At 36.7% G+C, this 17,948-nt stretch overlaps 1 protein-coding gene across 13 annotated transcripts in view; it reads left to right on the top strand.

The window, feature by feature from the left end:
* Positions 1-17,948, top strand: part of ABI1 (abl interactor 1) — a 146,812-nt gene that overhangs the window by 90,441 nt on the left and 38,423 nt on the right. For all 13 annotated transcript variants that reach the window (XM_073229050.1, XM_037004493.2, XM_073229052.1 and 10 more), the window contains exon 3: positions 14,218-14,394. In XM_073229050.1, coding sequence (XP_073085151.1) covers positions 14,218-14,394 — 177 coding nt within the window. The remainder of the gene's footprint in view (positions 1-14,217; positions 14,395-17,948) is intronic.

Genomic DNA, 17,948 nt, shown 5'->3' with positions numbered 1-17,948 from the left:
TTAATTTTTACTGTTCTTTATAATTTTCAAGGGTTTTCTTCTTCCTTCTCTCCAATCTGAATTCTTATTATTAATGGATCATTGGTTATTCTTCATATAAATCCTTCCTTAAAAATATTCCTGTAATGTTGTGATTCTGAGAACTCTGTCTGAAAAATAAAATTAGGGATGTAAAACTGATAGGAATCAGAAAACAAGAGACCTGTATATGGGCTTAATCTGTCAAAGGAACTATATGCTTGGTTTAAAAAGCCCATGACTAACAAAAAGAAAAAAAAAAAAAAGAAGCCCATGACTGACCCAGACTTAACAGTGATCTTGGGTCTCGAACCTTCTTGGGGCAGGAAGCAGCCTGCAAAAGCTGCTCAGTACTCAAAGAGGGGCTTCTACCATTCCTATATCAGAGTTGATTTAAACACTGAATACTGCTGGGAAAAAAAAGGTCAAAGTGGTCCAATTCCTAGTAGCTCCAAATAATGGAAAGCTGACAAGAATTGAAGAACTCGCTGAATAATTATTGTTTCAAGTAGTTGAATCATGACTCTGTACTCCCATCCTTGTTTCCTTCGCTTACACCTTTGTTGTGGCAGAGATAGGAGGACCAGAATGATTGGTTAGCTTGGCCTGACCTTTGAGCAGCTGCCCCATTAAACCTGAGAGACTGCGCATCCCCATTGGTGCAATCAAGTGACTGCAGGTAGTACTGCACCTGCACATTTAAGCGGCAGAAGCACTTTGAAGTGGGGTCTGAATCACCAAAATGTGTGATGTTCTTACATGAATAATACTGTCATTTGAATATAAACTTTCTTTGCCCTTTGCAAAAGAAGTGAAGCCAGTCATCTTGGTTCTACTGCTCTTATTTCTTGAAACTCTGCCAGATTTCTACAGAAGAGGAATATTGACAGTTCTCTATTATAAAACACATAAAAACCTTTTCATGTCACATAGGGGTTTAAAGTATTGAAAATATAATTATATGATTATGGTTTAAGATCTTCACATTAATTGTCTTTGGAGAGAGATCTGGGATAGAGAAAGTTAATGGGCACACTGAAATGAGCAGAGAAAATGCAGGTGTTAGTTTTAATGGGGTGTTGATGAAAAGCCAGGGGAACGAAGTAGGGACATGAGTGAAAGCAAGAAAGTGTTGAAGTATTTAGAATAAAACACAGGTCTGTTACAATGTCAGGCTTTAATTCCTAGAACTGTTTAGGCTTTTCTGAACCGAATGCTGCTTTGCCAATTTGTACAAATCCAATTAGTTTCTTACAAGGACAGGGCAATTAGAATGGAGATTTCAGAAAAAAGAGTCATGTAATCACAGACAGGAAGCTACAAATTCTTCATTTTCATTTCATAAATTTGGCAGGTAAAATGGTTACTTGTCTAGGTTTTCTTTGTCTACTTTTTCAACTTTGTATGTTATGAAATTTGTAACTTGTGCATATGTAATAGTACAGAACTAGTATGATGATGTCTTGCCGATGGGTTTCAGCCCTGGACAAGTTCACTATGGATTCAATGTGACCACATAAATGACAATAGAACTTTCTTGGGGTGAAAGTGTTATTCCAGGGTGGCAGGTCCAACACTAGAATCTTGTCCACTCAAGAGTAAGTCTGCACGCAGCAAGCTGGTCTCTGCCTCTGGGCCTCTCTGCCAGCACAGCTGTCCCGCACAGCCATCCTCTGGGCCTCTGCACAGTCGTCCCACACAGCTGTCCTGTGGGCCTCTGTCCTCGGCACTGCCACCACTCCAGCCTCTGCTCTGCTCTCCTTCAACCTTGCAGCCGTGCCACCATGTTGCACCCGTGCCACCATGTTGCACCCAGAGCCCTGGGCGGAGCTATTTGTACAGAGTCAACAGCCATGTATTCCCCACAGGTGTGCTGTGAGCTAGTCAACCAAGGCCAGGTGAGAATCCTGGCCACAGGAACTCTCATTTTATTCACACCATCCTATTTCTACAGTGGAGAATTTTCTAATTTCTTCATGAGAGTTTTTTATGAGGGAATGCTGGCATTCTGGGAACATGGTGAGTAGAAGGACCAGGAACACCACTGTTCAGTATATAGATACTTAATTCTACAGCTTTTAGCTCTGTTCCTCACTTTTTAAAAACAGTAATTTTATTGAGATATGATTAATATACAACACCCTCTTCAAGTGTACAATTCAGTGGCTTTTGATATGTATATATTCATAGTTATGCATCCGTCACCACAAGCAGTTTTAGGACATTGTCAGTGCCCCAAAAAAAACTTCCATACTCCTTAGCTGTCACTCCCCAAACCCTGCTTCCTCTTTCCACCCAGCCTTAAGCAACTAGTAGGCTAGTTTTTATCTCTATAGATTTGTGTATTCTGGATATTTCATATACATGGAATCATACAGTAATATGTGGCTCTCCCTTTGTGATGGCTTCTTTCACTTAGCATGATGCTTTTAAGGTTCATCCATGTTGTAACATGTGTCAGTAGTTAGTCCCTTTTATTGCCAAATAATAATCTAATCATGGGTGTATCACAGTTTATCCATTTATCAGTTAATGGATATTTGGATTGTTTCTAGTGTTTGGCTATTATGAATACTGCTGCTGTGATTCTCTCTGTACAAGTTCCTATGTGGACATATGTTTTCAGCTAAATTGGCTGGGAGTGGAATTGCAGAATCATATGGTAACTCTAACTATGCAAGGAACCACCAGCTGTTTGCTTCCAAACCAGCTGCACCACTTTGTATTCCTAACAGCAGTACGTGAGGGTTTCAGTTTCTCTACATCCCTGCTGTGGAGAAGGTGGGGTTCCTATGGCTAGGAACCTCACTTAAGTTAAACCACCTGATGTAACTGGCCTGTTGCTAGGCTACTGCTTCCACACCTTTAGGCAATAAGCTATTACTGCACTATATAGAGAGCTGGCCCAGTACTCTGGGTGGAGGTGGAGACACTAGTGTTTGACCTACTGCTGGGAGAACAAGCCGGGTAATAAACCCTTTCACCCCAAAGAACGTTTTGTTGTCAATTTCTTTGGTCGCATTGAATCCATAGCGAACTTCCCCAGGGCTGAAACCCATTAGCAAGACACCTGCAAACACTGAAATTGTATATTTATTTTTATTATAGCCATGCCAGTGGATGTTAAGTGGTATCTTAACAGTGGTTTTGATTCTGTTCCTCACTTTTGTAGTCTGTAGAACCTGTCCCTTCCAAATTTGGAGCTTCTCAAGGTTTTTTTTAAAATTCTTTTAGGATAAATTGTGTTGCTGTGCATAGGTATTTTGGGTTCTAGCTGTGGCTCTTTATTTTCATCAGTTAGTTACCTTACCTCCACTTGCTTTCTGATATTCAAAGATTTATTGGAAGTTCTTATCCACTGATTTTTCTTCTTTTTTTCCCCCTTATCCTTCTGGGGAGGAAAAAATTATATATGTCTCTATAAATATATATAATAATTTATATATACAAAATTAATTTTTGGCAGTAATTATGGTGAAGTCTCAGGAGGGAGAAACATTGGTACTCAATGCTCTAAATTTAATCTGAAGTACTAATTAGTACCTTTAAATATCCTTTCTGTGTAAATATCCCCAAATGTGACTGTTACTATAAGAATTACAGGGCCAGAAATACTCCAAAGATGAATGTGAAAGAAATGAGGAAGCTCAGAAAGGGTTACTACTGAGTATAATCCAAATCCTTACAAATTGTTGTATTTGACTCCTCTGGTGACAGTGATTTGCACTTCTTGTTATGTTTAATATAGCTGGTGTGTCTTAAATGAACTAAGTAATAATTTTTAATTCCTAAAATTGTTTATGAGTTGTATTTATTACTGTCTCTAAGCTTTAATTGGTTTAATCTGATAAATTCAGGAGTTAAACACTTGGATATGAATTGGGGAACAGGAACAGACAATAATAATAAAAGCTAATGTTTATTTAGTTCTTATATGCAGACACTGTTGAAAATCCTTTACATACATTAATTCATTCAATCCTCATAATAACCGTGTGAGGTTGATAATAATTTGTTTTTAAGTCTCATCTTGTGATAAGAAAACAAAGGGATTAGATTGGTTAAGTAATTTACCAAAGTCATGCAGCTAGTATATGATAGAGTCTACTTCTAAGTCTGCAGTCTGGGTCTTGACCTTGTGCTCTTAGTTATTAGGCTATAATGCCTGACATTTTTACAGACTTTTAAATATGTTATCTTTTTTTATTTTAATTTTAATTTTTATTTGTTTTTATTAAGGTATCATTGATAGACACTCTTATGATGGTTTCACAAGAAAAACAATGTGGCTACTACATTCACCCTTATTATCAAGTCCCCCTCATACCCCATTGCAGTCACTGTCCATCAGTATAGTAAGATGCCACAGAGTCCCTACTTGTCTTCTCTGTGCTACACTGTGACCCCACACACACCATGTGAACCAATCAATGATACCCCTCAATCCCATCTCCCTCTCTCCTCACTCCCCTTCCCCCACCCCTCCACTTTGGTAACCACTTGTCCTTTCTTGGAGTCTTGGAGTCTGCTGCTTAAATATGTTATCTTTTAAGAAGAGAGAAACACTCATAAATATTAAAACAGATGTTAATTTTTTTAGTAGTAGTACTAGTTTGGGGATTAGGTACAAATTCATGGCCTGATATTTAGAAGATAAACTGATCTGAATGATCTCTTAAAAGTTCATATTTACCTTAGATCCAGTTGGATCAAAAATAGTTATGAATAAATAGGGCACAAGTCATTTTTTTGAGGTGGATGTGTAATTACCATATGGAGTGTTCTCTATTGTGTCTTAAATTCTTAAGCAGGAGGGGAAGAGACAGAAAAATGTCATTGGGTGGTACTAAAAAATTCACTATGGGCCACAATGTTAGTGGCGGATCCAGTTTTTCCCAGGATAAAATATTTTGGAATAGTTCTGATCCAATATTTTGTTATATTTTTCCATCAGTCTTACTTTGCAGCTCATCTGTTCTAAATAGATTACTTTATAGTGTGTATATAGGTCATTCTGAATCAAGTTAGCTTCACAGTTGATTGGGACCTTGTTTCAAGCTCACTGAACAAAGATCTGTAACACAGAATTTTGGGCAGAGGGCCATTTCCAGAGTCCGGTCCAAATAAGCAGTAGAAGACAAAGATTGTCTCTCTCTTGGCTGAAGACTTTCTTTGTGTGGCTTTTCTCAGGACTTACACTTGTCTATCCCTTTCAGACTTCTGTCCTTTTTCTATTCAGGGAAAAAGTGTTTCAGTTTTCATTCTGTAGTTACTCTTTCAGCAAACATTTACTGTGGTTTTACTTATACATAAGGTTCTTTGCTTGAAACCTGTAATGCTCTCCCTGTATTGGCAGTGGCAGGCCTTCTAATAAGATATTGTAGAAAATAAGTGAAGTATAAAGTAGTTTTGCTGTGTCATACTTCCTGCCTGCCTCCTGCCTTTCTGTCTTTTGATAATTAAAAGGTTTTTTTCTGGAGGATCTTTAAAAGAAGCATGTTTTCTTTTCCTCTTTCTTTTTTTAAGCCCCATATTGGTAAGGGAAAGGAAAGAGAACATAATTAAAACATTATTTTTATACAGTGGTTTTAAATAATTGTATCTTAAAATATAAAAAAGAAATTTGTCTACTTGTTTTATTTTAACATTTGTTTTAAGAAATATTTTCCTTTCTAAATAGACTCACTTTTGGAATATTTTAATCATTCCTTGAGAACTTTTGCTTCCCATAAAATTTATTTTACCTATTCAGTTCCTAATCTCATTATAACGGGCTTCCTCACCATTTAAAAAGAAATTATCAAATTTGTTTTTCTAACTTCTTTAATAACTCAATAAAAGTAGAGTTTAATTTTTTTCATGGTATTTTAAATTTTCTTTAATCTCTAAGTAGGTGTTATATTTTCATGCTTCTTTGCCTTTGCTTATGCTTTTCCTCTGGCTTTTCCTCTGTGCCCGTCCTCCTTTCTTCATTTTGGCCTGCCAAGTATGGCTGGCTAAAATGAGATTTCTTTTATGGAGTCTTCTGATACTGCTCCAGGAATAATAATTTTTTTGTTCTCCATTTGCACTTTGTGTGTGAACAAAGACTTTTGAAAAATTATACTTAATACATTCAGAAGAATAAGTGTAATGTATGTTACAACATTTGTAATAATAAAACAAGCATCTGTGAATTCACCACCAAAGTTAACTAGAAAATGATCAGTTCTGCATCTTCTACCTGTATGCTTCAATGCATAACCCAGAGGAGATGTTTATTATTTCCTTGCCCCTTAAAAAGATTTTTGAGTTGTATATGTATCCCTGAACAGTTTAATTTTATTTGCATTTAGGTCTAATAAAAATAGATTCATGTTGTTAGTAGCCTAGCATCGCTTGTATTTTTAATTTGGCATTAGGTTTCTGCAGTTTATCTGTATTACATATATACTTAGTCATTCTCATTAATGTGTATTTCAAGTATAAATATGCCACTTATTTAATGCATCTGGAATTGGTTTTGCTCCCCATAGTGTAAAATAGGGATCCATTTTTAGTGTTTTCTTTCATATGGCAAACTAGTTGCCCTATTTGAATAATGAGTTCTTTCCCACTGTGCTGTCACTGTAAGATGTCAAGTTTTCTTATGAATTTAATCCTGAGTTCTCTTTTTTGTTGAATTCATCCATACCGTCTTATTTACTATGACTTTATAATAGATCTCAATGGGCAGGTCTGCCTTTCTCATTTTTTTTTTAACATTTCTTGGTTATTTTTTTCCCCTTTGACTTCAATATATATTTTGAAACTGAAAAAATCCTTTTAGGGTTTTTACTGTAAGACAAACTGTAGATCAATTTGGGAGGATTTGGTGTCAATACTACTTTGAATGGGAGTAGGCGGAGAGAGATGTATTTTTATGAATAGGTGGGGGTGTGCTGTACATGGCTTTGAAGGTAACATACATTTTCCCCAGTTAACTGTCAAACTCACATTTCACTGTTAACTTATTTCTTCCTTTATTTATAATGGGATGGTGGGGAGAGAGTTTCTTACAGTTTTATAGGGTGTTACCATTTTCGTGAGGGTAGAAAATTTCTGTTGATGATCTTATGTTCTCTATTGCCATTATTCTCTCTTACAAACAACTCATTATATTATTTGTACTTATATTAAGTGTCAAGGGTTTTCTAGTTGTGTTGGATTAGCTCAATTATTTATGCCTTTTATATTATCCAAATTCAAAGGCCTTGTTTGCTTTGTATTAAACTACTGCAGTCATGTCTTTGTTACCAGCCCATTGCAGTACAATTTCATTTTATGTGCTGAAAGTGCAATATAAAATACTAAAATTCAAAAAATTATTTTTAAAATGTGAAGACTTCCTTCAAATTAAGACATTTTATGAACCATTGCATAATTTCAAAATTGGACAGGGGTTGTTAAGCTATTTTACTGTTATTTGATGTTTAGGCAGTAAACAGAAGAAACACTGTTCTGTGTTAAACTTAGCTCTTGGATTTTGTAAACTTTTAATTATATATATATGATCTTTAATAATTATTTCTGCTTTAAAAGGTGATCCCCTAAACATGTTAATACTTCTCCTTAAGATGCTAAATCATCAAGCATGATCTTCATTTATCAGAACTTATCTTTGGACTTCAGTCTTTTCTCTAGTTTGTTCTACTGATGTCTACATCTGTAAGATCTGCTTTCTTATTTCAAATGAACTCTAGCCTTTTGGGCTTGTTTTCTTAGAATCTTTGAGTTTCAAGCTTCTAGAACCTTAGTGGTCATTAGACTGGCTCTAAAGAGTCCTCCAGAATCTCCTAGCTAGTTGCAAAACTGGAGATTTGAACAGAATTCACATTAATCATCTTTCTTCTTTTACTTTTTAAAATAAAAATTGTATATATTTAAGTTGTACATTATGTGGTAAACATATACATATAGTGAAATGATTACTATAGTCAAGCTATTAACATATCTTCTCACAGTTACTTTTGTGTGTGTACACACAATTAAAGCCCCTGAAGTTTACTCTCTTAGTAAATTTCCAGCATTCAATACAGTATTATTAACTGTATTCATCATGATGTATATTAAATCTCTACACTTTCTCAACCTGTATAACTGTAACTATAGCCTTTAGCCAACATCTCATTTTCCACCCTGGACTCTGGAAACCACCTTCTACTCTGCTTCTGTGTGTTCAAACTTTTTTAGGATACCCTGGTTTCCCTACTTCTCCACCCCTGGAGCCACCTTCTGCTTTCTTCTGTGTGTTTGACTCTTTTAGATTCTACATGTAAGTGAGATCATGCAGCTTTTTTTCTGGTCCTGGCTTATTAGTTCATTTAGCATAATATTCTCCAGGTTCAACATTCATTGTTTCTCATGCACAATGTGATAAGTCTGTGTTTCATATGTATTTTAGAAATACTTTAATTGCAGGGTTTTGGATTATATAGTTTGAGAAAAAGATTCAGATATGGTTAAAATATTTTAGTTTTTTTTGTATCAAACAGTAGTACAAGTTCTAATAATATTCCATCTCCATTTTATATAGGCAAACTGGAATCTTAGTTTAAAAGCTTCTATAAAATTTTACAACTTGTTTGGTATTCAAACCTAGGTTTTCTGATTTCACATTTGCGTGCTTTTTTTAAAGCAGTAGTTTTCAGCCAGTTTTGGTAGGACTAGGAATTGCTGTAGGGTGATCACCTGGACTTTCTAGTCCTGCTCAACTAGGGTAACTCCAGAATATTTTTATGTTATCCTCAAGTATATTAGAATTGAAAACTAATTTTCTTCATATCAAACTGCTTCTTTTGCTATCAAACAGTGAAAAAAGAAGTGTTGAAAGTAAGGAAATTTAAGAAGGAAGTAGATTAAGGACAGTCTCCCTGAAAAAGCTAACTTTGGCTTGGTGAACATAACGTGCTGTTACACAAATGTTCCAAGCCTGTTCCCCTCCTCCTGCCTTAATCACACTGCCATCTGGAAGGTTGTGTATTGCCGGAGGGGTTATGATTTGGACTTTCATGATTCCTAATTGGGAGACTGCGAAGGGAGTAGAATAAGCGAAAAATTTTTCAGGTAATTTGAAATAGTGTCCTGGATAGTCCTGTATTGTGTCAGAAAATAGGAAGGGTGAAAAAACATGATTTTTAAGGAGAGTTGGGACACCATGATGTTTAAGAAAAATACAGAAAGAACTTAAGCTATCTAGAATTTCATTTTCCCATGAAGACTGGGGATGATGTGGGATGAATAGTCTTACTTAGAAGAGATTACAGTTGTCTGTGTGCTACATGATCTGCTTGTGCTTGCTTAAGACGGTCCCTTGTGACCACTCCTTAGGTGTAATTCATCACATTTTCTGGAGGGAGGTAAGCTAATGCTGCACAAGTACTCCTATGAAGAATGTGGTGTTTACAGCTCTTGTCCACCTCTTCCCAGGTAGCACCGATTTGATTAAGTCAGGGAGTACAGGCAGACATTTCTTCAGTGCTGCCTCCTGGACAGCTGGCCAGCCTTAGGGCTCCCAGTTCAGTACAATTAATTGAGTCTAGTGCTTGTTTTTGGTGGGATTACCTGAAGGCAGTCATTTCAGTGTGTCTGAATAATATCCCATTGTATGTATGTGCCATATTTTGTTTATGTGTTCTTCCACCGGTAAGCACTTGGGTAAGTTCCTCCTTTTGGCTCTTGGGCATATTGCTGCCATCAACATGAGTGTTCAGATATCTCTTGGTGGTCCTGCTTTCAGTTCTTTTGGGTACATACCGAGCAGTGGAATTGCAGTTATATGCTAATTCTTTTTAATTTTGTGAGGAACCACTATACTGTTTTCTTCAGCAACTGTACCATTTTATATTACCACCAGCAATTTATAAGTGTTCCAATTTCTCCACATCCTTGCCAACATTTATTATTTTCTGGTGTTTTTTTTTTTTTTTTTTTAGTAGTAGCCATCCTAATGGGTATGATATCTCATTGTGGTTTTGATTTTCAGAACTTTTGTCCTTTTTTGACCCTGGTTGTTTTTTGTTTTTGAATTTTTGAGTTGATTTTTGAGGTGGCATTTGCAGTACTCAGCAATGCAAGATCCTTGTGGATGGTAGGGACTGTGGGAGGTCATCAAGCACCTTGACTAACTGCAGTCCATTGTTAATGCCTTTCGGGATAAAAGCGTGCCATCATCAGACTGCAAATGGTTTGGAAAGTGAAAACCATGATACAGATTGCTGTCAAGGGTAACAGTGGTGTGGCTGTTGTCAGCTGATTGAACTAGTGAATAGCAATACCATAACCTGAAAGGGCCATCAGCAGTAAGGCACCACTGATAATCTCAAGAGGAGGGGGAGGGTCACAGGCCCAATGTAGCCAATTTGCCAGTAGCGGGTAATATGGCCTTGCTCACTGTGAGGTAAATGGGTCTTTTTCTTACTGTGAGATAAGTGGGAGTTTCAAGTGAGGGATGCAGTGTTTGCCTCTGCATCAGCAGCATAGGATCCTTTACTTTGTATCTGACCCATGACGGTACATATGTTGACATGGCTGGTATGATGATGAATCCAGCAGCAGTGATGGCAGTCTGGACAGTGTGGGCTTCAGCAGCAGCTTGATTCCAATTGGTCCCATCAGGCAGTGGGCCATTACACTAATGACCCAGATGTTACGATCAACAAACTGCATTTGTCTCCAGTGTGTGGACAGCCTTTAATGTTAGTCTGTAGGTTCTCAAGTGACAGACCAAACACCTAGGTCATCAGTAACAGCCCACATCAGTAAAAATATAAAAAGGCTTATTAAGGGGATAATTCATCCTTGAGTTCTGCCCACAGAACAAAACAGCCACACCCACTTGCAATCCTGTGTAGCTGGCACTGAGGTGGAACAGCTTGGCAGCCCACTGGATGCCATAGGGTTTCAGCTTAGTTGAATTATTATTGAACTGGGCTCAGACATTTAGGGGATCTTCTGTGAATCCAGGGCTTCACTGAGTCAGCAGCTTTGGTTTGGGTAATAGAATGGAGGATAAAATTTCTCAAAGGGGTAGCTGCCACTCTTTCATGTAAGGCTGGGATGCCATAAGGGCCAGTCTGGCTGCATTTTTGGATAAACCATTTCCATGTGGTAAGAGAGGCTTGTTAGGTCCCTTCTACTCTGTTAGTTACTGAGTTTGAGTTGACCCATTCCCAAATGGGAAACTTTTCAAGAGGTGGGTAACCTGATGGCTGTGTCAGGAAGGCATTGAATCCATACACTGGGGATGCCTCTAGTGGAGGCTGCTCTTCTTGCCGGAGGCTACAGACTATGAAATTATCCTTGCACAGAGACTTGTACTCAAAGGGGTAATAAGGATTGTGAAGTGCTGAAGCTACCAATCCTTTTTTGCATGGGCTCCTCCAAGTTGGAATAGTCCACCCTGGCATTTAGGAGCGTCCACAGTACAGACATGTAAAGTGTCAGTACCAATTTTACATTCAGTGGTGGAAGCCACAACAGTAATAAAAATTGAAGCAGTGCAGAGAGCCCCATCTCAAAGGACATGGTAGTTTCTCTTCCCCACTGTGAATGCTACCCAGATTTCTGTAATTGAAAGGAGGTACCCTCTCCCTCCACAGATGTGTGTGAAGGTGACATGGGCTCTGTATCTAACCGAGCCATACACTTTTTGCATCCTCTTAACCAAGAGTGAGCTAGCATACCCCCAGGTATATTTAGTCTTGATTCCCCCTTGGGAATGAGTAAACAAGGTACATTTACTTTCAGTTTTCAGTGCTGTTGCCATTGATCACCCAGATAAATCTGTGGTATTTTGGGTTTACCTCCAAACTCTCTATTCTGTGTGTAGATTGTCATTACTGATGCCATCTGTTTATTTGGGAACACTTTGATTCAGCAGCTACAGCCACGGTGGGGGCCATGGGTTTATACTCTTTAATGATCTGCATAGCAGCATCATTGTTTTTAGGAGTCTACCTAATACAGGCTACATTGTCAAGATTTCAAAATAAGGTCTAGGAGAGCTCTCCAAGGCTGGCAGGGCTAACAGTACAGTAAGAGCCTGAAGACTAGTCAGTGCTGGGGGAGTTTGTCTAAGTGTGGTTTCCCCAAGGGTGCCAAAGGTCTCTTACAGTAGGGAATACCCAATGCCAAAAAATGCTGAGGCCTTTTACTTATCTCCAGTAGATTGAATGTTGCCAGACAGACTGCTGGAGGGTTGCACCCGCTGTAACAACTATTATGTGCTCCACCCCCACATCTGAGCACACCAGCCAAAGTTCTAAAGAGTCTCCTCGTTCTGACCACAGTGGTTTAGGGTTTTTTTTCCCATTGTAGACATTTTTCTCTGTAACCTTGGACAGAACCTCGTGTTCTTGCCCTTCACTCTACCAGACAAATCTTAGTACTAATTGTACTGAAGCTGACAGCTTGGTGAATAGTTGACAGTACTGGGGCACCATTCATGTTACTATCTTTGAACCTACTTAGCCTGAAGTGACCTCAATTCAGCTTCATTAACAGGCACTAAAGTGGAGGACCCATTCATTGCCTAGTCGACCATACAGTTTCGTCAACATGTTCATTCATGATATCCATGGATTTCTCTCAGTTCCAATCAACTGGACTTTCATTCCATTTCTGGAAAGCTTTGTTTCTGTCACCATTCCATCCTCATTGCAAAGTTGTCAAACATTTTGAAATGTTTGAGATTTTACCCTTCATGCAAGCTAATAAGCTAGCCTGCCATAATTTCATCGATAAAATTAGAAGACATGAGATTCTTGGATCAGAAAAGGAGATCATTATATATGGCAAGAGCACTAACCAGAGTGTAAGCATTTGTGCCAGATGACTACCCCCATTTCCACAAGATACTGCAAAGAGAGCCAGGTGATGCCTGTAGACAGAGTTGGGTACAGAACTCCCTGCTGAGGACACCAGATCTTCTATAATGGGTAATAAACCTTCCTAACCTTTGCCCTGGGTCTGACATTATGGCTATTATACTGGGCAATAAACAAACCTGCCTTTTGCCCTCCAAAAAGACACTATATGTTCTAAGGCCATTTACCATAATATAAATATCGAGAATAAAGGGAGTCAGTGCCTTTTGTTGCAAGACACCCAGGACAGTTGTTTTCCTTTACCTTGTTTTGAAGTTGGGAGGACATACTTGATTACAGGTTCTTTCCCAGTCAGTTTTTACAATTCTGGTGAAAGACAGTTTTAAATATAACATTAATTTTGTTCTTTTTTCTTGACAACACACCTTGCTTAAGTTAGTTCACATCCTTACTTTCTTCACTTAGACTACCATAACTGCTTCCTAACTGCTCTTATTGCCAGTGGTTTTGTTCTGTCCTCAACACCTCTGGGAGAGGGAACTATTAAAATGCAGATCTAATGTTATCAGTCAGTGTAAATTTGTCACTCGTTCCCCATTACCATTAGGACAAAGTTTAAATTGTTCAGCAGTTGTATAATTATTTCTCATGTACTGACTACAATCTAGTTTTTAAATGTTGGCAATTAAACAAACAAAAAAAATTTTTTAAGCCATAAAGGCCACATTAGGTAGGCTGCATGCTGCCAGTTTGTAGCCTGTGCTTTATCACCTTTTCTTGTATAACTTTGTCTGCAACATGCAGTTCTTTCTGCCTTGAATAATTTCACTATTTGCCTCTTCTACTCATCCTTAAAAAGCTACCTACTCTGTAAAGACTTAAAATGAACCCGTCTCAACCTCTTGCTCTGAACACCTTTAGAGTAATTTCATATAAACTGTGCATGTGTCACAACAGCACTTAAACCTCATTGTGTTGTAATTACTGTTTTTTTTTCTGGTCTGCATCTCCACTAAATAAACTGTAAGCTACTTAGAACAGGAACTCCTTTCCTTTCCACACATACCAAGTCTTCAGGAAAGAAACTTGCTTTCCTGAGAATCGTTTTAGAATCATATCCATTAAAGTTATTTGGTGCTCTTAATCATCTTTAGATATTCCCTGTTTTAAGCCTTGAGGATATTAATATGCTGAATTTTGAAGGGAAAGGCATATCTACTGGAAAAAAGACGTGATCCAGCCTTATGGTCCAACCTGTATATGGTCTAATATATATACTTGGAAACAATATAATATATATATTACTTACTATGCCTAATAATACTTTCTTGCTTTGTTCAAATTTGAAATGTAGACCGTGGACATTCATAAAGAGAAAGTGGCTCGAAGAGAGATTGGTATTTTGACAACAAATAAGAATACATCAAGAACTCACAAAATAATAGCACCTGCAAATATGGAGCGCCCTGTAAGGTATATTCGGAAACCTATTGACTATACAGTTCTGGATGATGTGGGCCATGGTGTCAAGGTAAGCATTTTTTTATTATATTAACTTGAAATAATTTATCCAATAAATATTTTGGATAGGATATATGGTGGTAAAGATTATTTTTGAAAAGAATTAGATTCTCAGCTAGTAATTAGCATTACAATTTTCATAGAATATTTATTAATATCAGTTATATATTATAGTAAGCTTGGGACAGAATTTTACCAGTGGTATAGGCTATATTCTAGAAGATAATGAAACTTAAAGTGTCTATTCATTTAGCCATTTGAGTACTGGACTAACACAAATGTGTATTATGAATACCAGGTCTTGCTTTTCAGCACTGAATGATTTTTTTAAAATTTTGGTATCCTTAATATACAATCACATGAGCAAGATTATGGTTACTAGAGTCCCCCCATTATCAAGTCTCCACCACATACCCCATTATACTCACTGTCCATCAGCATAGTAAGATGCTATAGAGTTACTACTACTTGTTTGTCTGTGCTATACTACCTTCCCTGTGCCCCCCCCCCCCCGTACGTTATAGTACTGAATGAATATTTAAAAATAAAAACTATGTGCTTTCCAGGTTTGATTCAGAAAGTAATTTATAAATACTTTAAATCTTTTTTTTTTTGAGGTAAAAATAACTTTATTATGGGAAGCCTCGACCACATACACAAAAGCTGAGAGTATTCTGTTGAGCCCTCATCACCCATCACCCACTGTCAGCCAATCATGGCCAACTTCCCTGTACCTGTACCCCTACCCAATTACTTTAAACCTTTTATTCCTAAATATGTATACACAGTACTGCATCTGTGTGGATGTGGATGTAATTCCAGCAATCTGTAAAAAATAAAAATTGTGCATAATTTTGTTGTGTGTACCACTACCACTCCAACAGACTTTTTTTTTTTTTGACAGGGCATCTCTCATATTTATTGATCAAATGGTTGTTAACAACAATAAAATTCAGTATAGGGGGGTCAATGCTCAATGTACAATCATTAATCCATCTCAAGTCTAATTCTCGTCAGTCTCCAATCTTCTGAAGCATAACGAACAAGTTCTTACATGGTGAACGAATTCTTACATAGTGAATAAATTCTTACATGGTGAACAGTACAAGGGCATTCATCACAGAAACTTTCGGTTTTGATCACGCATTATGACCTATAAACAATCAGGTCAAATATGAATATTTGTTTGATTTTTGTACTTGATTTATATGTTGATCCCACATTTCTCCCTTTATTATTATTATTATTTTTATTTTTAATAAAATGCTGAAGTGGTAGGTAGATGCAAGATAAAGGTAGAAAACATAGTTTAGTGCTGTAAGAGGGCAAATGTAGATGATCAGATGATCAGGTGTGTGCCTATGGACTAAGTATTAATCCAGGCTAGACAAGGGCAGCAAAACATCCACGGATGCAGAAGATTTCTCTCAAAGCAGGGGGGTGAGGTTCTGAGCCTCACCTCTCCAACAGACTTTTAAGAAAAAGATTATCTGTTGCCTATGTCTGTTTCTTAGCATGGCAGAATTAGCTGCTCTTTATGGATACCTGTAGCCTGTCAACTTTTTAGGTACCTGTGGGTTATTTTGCAAACATCTGGAATGACCTGAATTCTCTCTCTGTCTCTACTCAGGATAAACTGTTCCTCTGAAATTTAATAGTCCCTTTCCTAGAGGACCATTATTTGATTTTGTTTCTGTTCTTCAGATACTCATAAAAATTTTTTAGGAGTCAGAGTGTTGAAGCTTTTCCTAATGGGTTCATCTGACTGGAGCTATTGCTGGATATGTTGCATTCTGAATTATCTGGGGTTCTTATTCAAGAAGAGAATATAGCAGACAACACTCATCTTTATTCTACTCTTCTGTGGGACTATTGGAATCTGCCCTTCACTATTATGTTGTACCCTTCACTTGGAAGTTATATGTAAAGTTGTGACACTTTGCAAATGTAGAAGAGGTGATTTGTTTATTTCTTGTTACTTGCCCAAGGATGAGGCTAGGCTTGTATAAGAGCTTAAATACCATTTTAATTTCAGATATTTTAGACTAGATTGATATACAGGATTTGAATCCTTAGAGTCTGGAGGAACTACTTTTGTATTATTACCTCATTGGGGATAAAATATATATATATATACAACAACATGAATGGTCTTAGTGCCACAGAACTGTACATATATATGCACACACATACTCAGGCTCACCCACACTCACTTCTTCCCCTTTTACCTAATCTTGATTTATCTTCCTTCCAAAGCAAAAACACTCTCATAAAAAAAATTACTATCTGCTAAGTGAATATCCTGTATTATTCCTCCACTAATAATAGTATTTAACAGTTAAAACACATAGTACTTAGTATAACACTTACATGGTACTTAGCAGAGTACAACGAAACTAAATTTAAAGGAAATTTTGGATGAGAAAATTCAACCGTTTCATCATATATATATACACACATGCAAGATGTAAATGTAGCATAATATACACGAGAAGTACACAGATGTAAATTTTGGCAATGTGCTTTTTGTAATATGGTTATTTTAGACATAGGTATTAAACTTATTTGTGGTAAAATATGCCTAAGGTAAAATTTACCATTTAACCATTTTAAAGTACAGTTCTGTGGCATTAAGACCATTCATGTTGTTGTACAGGCTATTTTAAAATATATTTGTGAGTAGGGGTAGGAGAATGGGTGGTCTGTGAGAACAATATCTTAGAAGCTGATATGTGGCATATTTGTTCATATTTTTTTTCTGTCATACACAAACACACACATTTTTTACCCAGTAGTCAGTCTTATTGCTGATTTATTTCTCTAGTTTTCTCATTTCTCTAAAAGATCATTGCTGACTTAATTAAAATTTCTAGAGAACTGTAGAGATCTGTGAAGGTTAGAAATTGGGTTACCAGTTAAAGAACAAATGCCAGGGCCACAATTATGAGAAGGAAAAATTTTAATTTATTTTAAAATCAGTGTTTTACATATAGGGTGACACTATACTTATTTACAGTTCTAGAATTATTTTATCTTTTGACTACTTTTGTATTTAGAAGTTTGTTTTCTACTAATTTATAAGAATTCCTTTTTTGTTAAAGAAATTAGCTCTTTATATATTGGCAGATATTCATATGGGTGTTAGGCTTTGACTTTGGTGTTTTGGTATTTTAAAAAGACAGATTTAAAAAAAATGTATCTAAATATATTAATATTTCTTCTTATATTTACTAAGTTTTATGTTAAGGTTTCTATATTTAGATTAATATTCCATCATGTTTTCTTCTTTTGTGATACAAATTTTAGTGTTTTGGCACTTGGCATTTGTACTGTTTAATTTAAATAATGCTTACAATATTAATGCCTTTTATGCTGTGAAATAGATGGCACACATCAGTTTAGGAATTAAAAATATGGAACAAAAATCTAAAGGTAGATCTGATTTGACTTTTGGAAACAATGTGTAAGGTATAGATAATGGAATCCTAGCGTAGATAAACTACCAGAGTATGTATGCATAAAGGAGAATGAACCTTATAAGGGAGCACAAGGTGTGTAAGTAAG

This window comes from Manis javanica, chromosome 2 (genome assembly GCF_040802235.1).
Source record: "Manis javanica isolate MJ-LG chromosome 2, MJ_LKY, whole genome shotgun sequence".
NCBI lineage: Eukaryota > Metazoa > Chordata > Mammalia > Pholidota > Manidae > Manis > Manis javanica.
This window is presented reverse-complemented; position numbering and strand designations above follow the sequence as displayed.